We start from the raw sequence: 10,178 nt of genomic DNA, 5'->3' as shown, positions 1-10,178 counted from the left end.
TTTCCTTTCCTCCTTATATGCTATCCAAACAAGGAATATTAAATCCCCTAATTTCCCTCCCTTTCCTTTCCCTCCAAATCTTTCAATCCAAACACACCCTTAATGACTATTAATCTTTTTGCAATATTCATTTTTTGGCAGCTTCCTTTTTCTTCCCCTTAATTAATTAAGAAATCTTATCTCGACTATACTCTCTCATCTATATCTATATCTATATCTATATATAAGTAAAATAGAAGAACCACTATATATTATCCTATACACGTGTCATTACCTCATAAAAAGTTTTCCTGCTTAATGCTATAACCTAGAATATATCTGAACTTGGACTATTTTTTAGCCGCCACTTACTGCTCTCCTCTTATTCTCTTCCCATTTTTGTAATTACTTTTGTAGCTTTGCAATTTATTTTTCACCTATTTTCACCCTAATTTGCCCTTTTATTTTTTTCCCCGAATTTTTAATCAATCATTCCTCAAAATGAATCTTGAAATATGACCAAGTAAAAATTATCAAAGCTAGCCAAGTAGAGATTATCAAGCTTAAGGACGAACATGGTAAGATGGAATTTCAAGTTCATTTCATTATTTGCCTTTGTATTATTGTTTGTTTTTGTATGAATGAATATAGTTTGATATACATTGGATTTTGCTAGGGAAAATCGTTGATTTATTTGTATATTTGTTATTGCAGATTTATGCTTCATTTGTTTAACTGAATTTTTGTATAATACGACAAGTCAGCGCGAATGAGGGGTTGCTAGAGTTTCAAGTTCATTGCTTGATTCACACCGGTATGTTTGATTATTCTTTTCAATTACCAGTTGAGATATGGTATTCTTGGTATCCTCCCTCAATTTGACTACTTACATTACAAAAGCTGATTTTGATCTTGGTATTTAGGTAATATTTTACATCTTCTTCCTATTTACTTACAGATTAGTTATGGAGAGGTTGTAATAACAAGGAGGTTAGACTTCTAACTACTCCGTAACAAATTACTAATTGGTTCTAATTTTGAATGGTTATGATTCTGATTGAATATTATGAGTGTTATGAAAGAACTCGGTGTGTCAAAATGTTTGTTAATGTCTTTTGAAGCAGTTCACTTGGTAGCGATGTAGTGTACTGATTTGTATGTTCTATCTTCTCATTGTTATGTAGATTACTCACTAAGATACTATATTCTTTCAAGGTTGTAAGTTGCCTGGTATGTGAAAGTCATCTAATTACAAAAGAATTAAAGGGTACATTTAGCTTAGTTACCTGCAGGTCTACATGATTTCTATGTTTGTAAAAAAAATTGAGGATAGTATTTGATATAAATTCATAATAATAATATTGATGGATTTTATGATAACTGTTTGGCTATCAAAATTAATAATTCGTGAAATAAGCTGGTAATTCTATCGCTATGCTCGAAGGTTTTTTTTGTTTTCGGGATTGAACTGTTAAAACTGTAAATCTGTTATAGAACATAAATGACAGTAGGAGATTTGTTTAATGTCGACTAAACAGTGTAACTTCATAAGAAGTACGAATTTGTATGTAAATCTAATGTCTTAATTCAGAGTTAACAAATTTTAGCTTTGGGGCTAATCTTACCATGTATGTAATTGAGTCAGCTCTTTTGTAGATTCATGAAAATGATCATTTTTAAGTTTTGTTTTCTGTGCTTATTTTTATTCCCATGGTTTAATGGTTGTTTATGTGGAACACCTCCCATTCTTCCATTCTCATTTCTCAGTATGAATATTACCTCTTCGTCTCAATCATTTGTTTATCTTAATTAAAATACCCTCACAAACAATAAAAAAAGGAAAAAAAATGACTTGGACGGAGGGTGTATATATTTATGAGTGTTTGCAACGAGATATGTCTATAAGTTTGGCTTTAATCTGTATTGGTAATCTTTCTCATAGTTTCTTAGTAGTTATGTGGACATATATCACAAGAATTTTGAATCTATTTTGCTCACTCTATACATATCATTATATGTTTTTCTACAAAAACTTTATACATAAATGAGTAGGACAAATGGAGTATACATTTACGAGTATTTGATCATTTTTATTGTTATCTGGATTTATTGTTTGATGTAAGGCAATTCATTGAAAATGTTACTGAAAAACAGAGGAAGTCCACAAGGAAGGCTATACAAGGAAGTCACCAAGGGTTCAGGACTACTTAAACTATAACATTACTCAATGAGGCGTCATAAAAGAATGTAAAACCAATCGAACTATTCAACAGGAGTCCGGGAAGGTTAAATATTAGAGGTTTGCCTAACTGCGAATGACTAATTTGTATACTAAACGGGCAATTATCTCGATTATTTTAAGTGAATTTGATTTCTTTATATTTTCTATTTTGCATTCCTTTTGAAAAAACAAAATTGTTTACTTTTATATAGGGGTGATTACTTAACAAAAGTATACTGGTAGAGTTCAAGAAATCCAAGTTCCAACGGTTAACTACTTATGTTTAGCACATTGGCCGTTAAATTATGTTTAAGACTAAATAATAATGACGTTTTCTCATTTTTTGTGCATATTGTACAGACGGGTTTATAACAAAATTTGTCACAAGATTATGGAATATAATTATTAGTCCTCTGCCCGAGCTTAATTGCCACCAAAGTCATCGGTCTATCAATTTTCCGCTTAACCCCTAATAGAGTGCATACTTATCATTACTGATAGACGGATCACTGAAACAATCAATTATAGAAAATGATGTATTGTTTTATATAAGATGATGTACATTCATTTGAGTTGCTCTTGACTACATATTTTCCATGTACTAAAGATCATTCATATAAGATGTTGTACATTCAAATGAATACAAGTTTATAACTAAAATTTGATAGTTATTTGTATATACCATTTACACATGCCCGTGAAACTTTGCACAGGTTCTAACCTAGTATATTAATAATAGAATGACTGATGGTGAACAAGTCATCTTTGTCGTCGTCGTCGTCATTAATCTTTATAGCTTAAAAACGGTAATCTCATTTTCATAGCTACTAGTTTATATATTGGTCGTACTTGGATGATTGATGGTGAAATTGGTGATCTCATTTATAATGATGGAATTGCTAAATTTTACAATTTCGTTAGTGAAAATTTTCATCTTCACTCATCAATTCCCTGCCCTTATAATAGATGTGGTAATATTTAGGGCTTTGCCTATCCCTGATGTCAAAATACACTTAGAAAAGAATAGTTTCAGTAGAAAATATAGGCGTTGGATTTTTCATGGAGAACTGGAGGATGAGGATGGGGAATCTCATGTAGAGGTAAATAATCATACATCTAAAGCTGTTTGTTTAGATATAGGGGATATGGGATATGATGTATATGTAAACAATTGTTCACCTACACATGAAGTTGTTTTAAATGAGAAGTTTGTTGAAGATGATGGATTCGATGATTTTGAAGCTACCGGTGATGGGGAAATAAATGTTGATGATTTAATTGAGAAGTTGAGTCAATCTGAAATGCCTTTATTTACTGGTTGTAAGAAGTATACCAAATGTCCGCGGTGGTAAAGTTATATAATTTGAAGGGGTCAAATGGGTGGAGTGATAAAGAGTTTTACCGATCTTCTAGCTTTGCTATGTGACATGCTTCTTGACGGTAATGTTCTTCCGAGTCGGACATGTGAGGCAAAAAAATGATTAGAGAATTGGGCATGGAATATGAGAAAATACATGCTTGTCCCAATGACTGCATATTGTACCGTAAAGATTACGAGAAATTATCAAATTGTCCGCGCTGCTCTGTATGGCGTTATAAGAGTGAGGAAGGGATCCCAGCTAAGGTGTTCTGGTATTTTCCAATAATACCAAGATTCATAAGGATTTATTTGAATGAAGAAGATGCAAGAATGTTGACTTGGCATAGTAGTGGAAGGATTGAAGATGGAAAGTTAAGACATCCAGCGGATGGTCAACAGTGGAAAGAGTTTGACGATAAATATCCTGACTTCGCCAAAGAAGCAAGGAACTTGCGTCTAGCGCTCTCCACAGATGAAATGAACCCTCATAGAAACATGAGTACCCAACACAGTACTTGGCCAGTGGTGTTGGTCATCTATAATTTGCCCCCATGGGTTTGCATGAAACGGAAGTATTTGATGTTGTCTTTGTTGATATCTGGCCCTCGACAACCTGGAAATGACATAGATGTGTATTTGGAACCACTTCTAGATGATCTGAAGCTTCTGTGGGAAAGGGGGATACCAGTGTTTGATGGTTATAAGAAGGAAAGTTTCAATCTGAGAGCTATGTTATTGTGTACAATAACTGACTTTCCCGCATACGGCGATCTTTCTGGACATACTGTATATGGGAAAGAGGCTTGCCCATTGTGTGTGTGTGTGGGGGGGGGGGGGATGTTGAATCAGAATATTTGAAGCATTCTCGCAAGCATGTGTACATGGAAAATCGTCGATGGTTATGCCCTGATCATCATTATCATAAGCTTCACAAGGCGTTTAATGGGTGTCCTAAGCAGCATGGGAGTCCTCAGAATTTGAATGGTCATGAAGTGTATAAGAAAGTGAAAGATATTGAGATAACGTATGGGAAGAAGGGACCTAAGTTGTCTACTCTTGGGGATGGCACGGGAATTAAGGAAATGAGTTAAATAATGTAAAGTATTGTGGTGGGGTGAGGTAATTGGAGAGAGGGAAGGTATTGTGGGGTATTATTGTGAGTGAAGTTATTAAAACAAGTATTGTTTTGGGTTGAGGTGGGGTATTGTTGTGGGGTTGAAGTGATTAAAATAAGTATAAAAGTTTACCAAAAATAGACAATGGGACATTATTGTGAATAGACGGAAATGGACAATGGGGCGCTTATGTAGAATAGGAGGGAGTATATTTTTTACCAAACTTGCGTACTAGCGTGACCTCCCGGTTAGACATTGCCTAGATTTTATGCACATTGAAAAGAATGTTTGTGATAATATAATCAATACTCTATTGAATGTTCTGGGTAGGACAAAAGACAACAAGGCAGCTAGGTATGATATGGTTGAGATGGGTATTAGGCCCGAGCTGGCAGCTAAAACAAAAGGAAATCGGACATTTTTGCCGCCTGCAGCTCATACTCTTTCGAAAAAAAGGAGAAAAAAGAGTTTTGCGAATGCTTGCATGGTATTAAGGTGCCAGAGGGCTATTCGTCTAATATTAGAAGCCTTGTTTCGTTGCAGGACCTAAAACTTACTGGTTTAAAGTCACATGACTGTCACACATTGATGCAACAACTACTAGCTTGGTCGTTCGTTCCATTCTACCTCCAAAGGTTCGACATGCTATAATTAGATTTTGTTATTTCTTCAAATCAATCAACAGTAAAGTCATTGATCCCGATGAAGCGGAATCTTTGCAGGACATCCTCGTCACAAGTCTTTGTCAGTTTGAAATGTATTTTCCTCCCTCATTTTTCACTATCATAGTTCATTTGACTATCCACCTAGTCCGGGAGGTTTTGTATCTCGAGCTAGTGTATTTGAGATATCAGTACCCATTCGAATGATTGATGAAAGTTTACAAGGATTACACATCTAATAGGTATCGTCCAGAGGGGTGTATGTTGAGCGAGAAATTATCGATGAAGCTCTTTCTTATTGTTACGCGTACTTCTCCTTGGATGAGTTATTGGAGCTCCTACGAATCGTCATAGTGACTGGATGAATGGAAAATGTGTAAGGGGTCGTGTTTCTAAGGATATGTCACCTGACATCCGACATACAGCTCATACATACGTTCTTTTTAACGATGATTATGTTTAGCCTTACAATATGGAACACCAGCATTACCTTAGGGTAAAACACCCTCATAAGAACGAAAGGTGGTATGCAAATGAGCATGACAAGCAATTTAGTGACTGGTTTAAGGATACTATTTATGATGATGACAACCCAATTGATGATTGCTCACCCAGGCTACGACATCTCACTTTCGGTCCTGATGCTCGTGCAACTTTTTACAACGGGTATGCGATCAATGGGTACACTTTCTACACCCGCATTCAAGATGAGGCAAGCACAATGCAAAACAATGGAGTTTGCGTAGATTCTGAGGCAATATACTTTGCTAGTTCAAAGGATAAAAATCCTATTTTGGGTACAATGCAATATTATGGAGTTATTCAAGAGATATTGGTTTTAAACTACATGGATTTTGAGATACCTGTATTTCGATGCAAGTGGGTTGACAACAACGACAATGGTGTTAGAAAGGATAATTTAGGATTCACATTGGTAAATTTTGACAAGGTTGGAAATAAGGACGATCCTTTTATATTAGTGTCACAAGCAAAACAAGTGTTTTATGTTACCGATCCTATGGATAAGAAGTGGTCAGTTGTTCTATCTTGTGATCGCCGAATTCCAGATGATGAAAACGTCGAATTTGAAGGACTTGATCACAGTGTTATATCACAATTTGGTAATGATGTTGAAAATGTTAACATTCCAAACATATATACACGCGATGATCATGAAGGTATTTGGGTTAATGAAGAGAATAACAAATCTAAAAAACGTTCCCGACAGCCGTGAAAATATCAACAATCCAAACAAGATATTTTACGTCATCGTGTAATTATTGTCTTGCTGTTATATATCAAACTATTGTTGTAAACTTTTTATGCCGTTGCAGCGGGTTAGGGAAAAATCGTACCATTGTTCAAGTCAAAGGTGTAAAATACTTATCTCAACATAAGTGTGAAATAAGGATGGAGGGTCACACTCCTAAGAATGGAAAGACGGGAACTTGGAAAATTCAATTGTCACGACGCTTGGGTGAAAGGTCACACTCCTAAGAATGGAAAGACGGAAACTGAATATGATAAGGACATCAAAGAAAAAATTGTAAGTTTGACTTAATATGTGACTCCCACCACTGGTGATCAGAGTTATATAATTGTGAGTTTAAATAAAATTTAGTTGCTTAATGGTTTTTTATGTATGTAGAGGATCTGTGAGAAGGAGGTAGAGGAAGGAAAATGGAAGCCTCAAGGACGTGATGACATTCTTGCCAGGACAATCAGCAAAGCAGAGCATCCAAGTCGTGTGAGAGAGGTATCGACGCGTGTTGGTATCACTAAGTATTTTGGGAAAACTCCTCGAAGGATGATGAGTGGTGATGATTCCAAGAAGGTAATCATATAAATACTGTATTTGATTCAACATAATTTATAACTATATATGCTGAAATTAATTTCTACTACACAGCTACAGAAAATGGTCGGTTGATAATGAGAATGGTGGAAACTGGGGAAAAGCCATCAGAAGAAGAGTTGGATATGGTTCAAGAAGTCATAAAGGAAGCAGTGGAGGAGGAGGAGGAGAAGGAGGAGGAAGAGGAAAAAGAGGTAATAATATTTATGTCTTATATACAATGTATTATATGATTTGGAAAATCAGTACGTGTTATATGGACAAGTGTTAATGTACAGAAGGAAGCCGAGGAGGACATGGCAAGGGAGAAGGAAATGGCAAAGGAGACTAAGGTGGGAGCCGAGGATCGATATCAGGCAGCTGAAGAGGAAGAGGAAGCCAGGAAGGCCGTGACACAAGATGAGGTAGAGGTAGTTGATGATCAGACGTTCTTCTCAACACCGAAAAAGGTAATAGCTGCTAGTTTATAATTACTCATATCATACATGTTTTTCACTTATGAAATTTATTAAAGGTAGTGCATGTATGTGTACTAATTGATTAAAGTTGTCGTGAAGGGTGATTGTAAGGTGGCTTGTCGACTGTTCTATTTACAGGGGAAACAGAAAGTTGTTGTTGCTAGAGGATACGTGCTCGCTTACGACCAACTTCAACAATTTAAGGTTCATGGTATACCCCTTCATGACAAATGCAGGAAAATGGAAGTGTCCCAATTATATAAAGACGCGTATGGGGAAGTAAAAGCATCATTTCCTAATGAGGAGATCACTTATTTGAAAGAAGCCCTAAGTTCTTATGTGCAATGACCTAACGACCTCATCAATGTTGTCATACCCGAGGTACCTATATGCAGACGTTAATTATTACTTGTTCTTTAAATATATTAGGGTACGAATATTAACATATCTTCAGTACTTTAATCTTTACACTTGCAGAAGTTAAGCAAAGCCACGGCGGCAGCTAAAGCTATTACTACTACGTCAACGGACAAAGTCACCGAAAGGACTACGTCTTCCTCCAAAAACAAAACCACACGACATACAATATAAGCCAGCTACTTTTGTTGCAGTCAAGCCTGCTTATGATTCTCATTATGAATCGTGTGCATATAAGCAAAAAATGATAACTTCTTCGCTGAAGGCTTTGCACAACCTGACTGCAAAGAAGTCACCTAGTGTAATACCCCGTATTTTATAATTATATAAATAATATTATGTTGTATTTTATACGAATTATGTATGAGGCGGGATAATGGTAATGGTAATGGTAATGGTAATGGTAATGGTAATAATAATAATAATAATAATAATAATAATAATAATAATAATAATAATAATAATAATAATAATAATAATAATAATAATAATAATAATAATAATAATAATAATAATAATAATAATAATAATAATAATAATAATAATAATAATAATAATAATAATAATAATAATAATAATAATAATAATAATAATAATAATAATAATAATAATAATAATAATAATAATAATAATAATAATAATAATAATAATAATAATAATAATAATAATAATAATAATAATAATAATAATAATAATAATAATAATAATAATAATAATAATAATAATAATAATAATAATAATAATAATAATAATAATAATTAGTTGTAACGATTATAATAATACGCAATACAATATACTATACATGTATAATATACGTATACAACACTCGCCTTATATACCCTTTACCCTACCTTATCCACCCCACCCTTTTTTAATCCCACAAAATCCACCACCAAAATCCTAGAGAGAAAGAAGAGAGAGAGAGATAAAAGGAAAATGGATATTTTGTCCCTCCGTCTCGAGATCGTAAGGTAAAACCGTCTTAAACTTGTTTATATATTATTTAATTTATACCATTGACCCGCTTTGACCCCGACTCACCTCTGACCGTCATTGACCACCACGTTGACCGTCATTGATCGTGTAATTAGTGGTTTGACCGAGCCTTTATTTGGTTATTTGTTGTTGTAGTGTGACCGACTTAAGACGGATTTTTACCCCACTTTTCGTGACTGACTTGGGCTGGTTTTGGGTGGGTTTTGTCGAGGGTTAAGTGGAGGTTGTAGTGGTGGTAATGAGTGGTGGAATAGGTAGTGTTTTGTGAACCCCGCAATAACGGTAAGAGAAATACAATAATAAAATGCGTAATTTTAGGAAATTTTTGAAACTTTTAAAGTTTAAGCGCGGGTTCATTAAAATCTAAAACACAAATAAAGATTGCGGAAATAAAGGATAAATTATACAAACGTGATAGTCAAGGTGAGGGAAAATATATCCCTCGAATGACAAATGCTAAAAGGTGAGTCTAACCAATCCTAATAAACCGACTACAAGAACAAAGTGCTTGCTAGCTCACACATGTCTTCACCCCATAAATGCACCAACTAGTACCTGTCATTCATGTAAACATGAACGCCACAGTTAGTGCGGAGTAACTCAAGGTTCTCCCAGCCACAAAATGTCGAAACGAACATAACAAGGAACTAAAACAGGTAAGTCATGTAAGATACTTACAAAAGATATGAATATCAAGTTTATAATTAAACATGGCAATTAAATGAGATGGAACAAGATAGATAACATTAGCATAATAAAGATTCAACTATTAAAGTGAGACAATGAAATAATATGAGAGACAAGAATACGGTCACTTATACAAAAGCACGCATTTTCCGGAAATACAACATAGATATGAGATTAGAATCCGAAACATGTGAAGCAGTTAAGTAAGGGATAAACCAATGCAAATTACAAAAATAGAAACCGTAGCCATTATTTGGAAAACCACTTAGCAAACATTGCACGGGACGTGGCTACTAATATCACATTCATACTTATGGCTTACATCTCACCATAAGAACGGACGGGAACATTAATCCCGACGATCATATCGCAACTAGATGTAACACCCCCATTTATTTAAGGGCCTAGACTAGGACTCCTCAGATAAA

At 34.6% G+C, this 10,178-nt stretch overlaps 1 protein-coding gene across 12 annotated transcripts; it reads left to right on the top strand.

Annotated features, from left to right (window-relative positions):
• The first annotated feature begins 292 nt into the window (after positions 1-292).
• On the top strand, positions 293-8,462 carry LOC141623591 (uncharacterized). Of its 12 annotated transcripts, none has more exons than XM_074439699.1 (9): positions 294-557; positions 694-793; positions 938-969; positions 2,134-2,278; positions 6,986-7,171; positions 7,247-7,386; positions 7,474-7,641; positions 7,750-8,031; positions 8,105-8,462. In XM_074439699.1, the coding sequence occupies exons 6-8, from the start codon at positions 7,270-7,272 to the stop codon at positions 7,996-7,998; spliced, it is 534 nt and encodes a 177-aa protein (XP_074295800.1). In that variant the 5' UTR covers positions 294-557; positions 694-793; positions 938-969; positions 2,134-2,278; positions 6,986-7,171; positions 7,247-7,269; the 3' UTR covers positions 7,999-8,031; positions 8,105-8,462. The 12 variants fall into 12 exon arrangements, with proteins under 12 accessions (XP_074295802.1, XP_074295800.1, XP_074295799.1 ...); XM_074439698.1 differs by having other exon boundaries at positions 295-557; positions 7,471-7,641; positions 8,128-8,462; XM_074439691.1 differs by lacking the exon at positions 2,134-2,278 and adding an exon at positions 6,672-6,883 and having other exon boundaries at positions 295-557; positions 7,471-7,641; positions 8,105-8,461.
• Positions 8,463-10,178: the final 1,716 nt, after the last annotated feature.

Source organism: Silene latifolia, chromosome X (assembly GCF_048544455.1).
Source record: "Silene latifolia isolate original U9 population chromosome X, ASM4854445v1, whole genome shotgun sequence".
Classification (NCBI taxonomy): domain Eukaryota; kingdom Viridiplantae; phylum Streptophyta; class Magnoliopsida; order Caryophyllales; family Caryophyllaceae; genus Silene; species Silene latifolia.
This window is presented reverse-complemented; position numbering and strand designations above follow the sequence as displayed.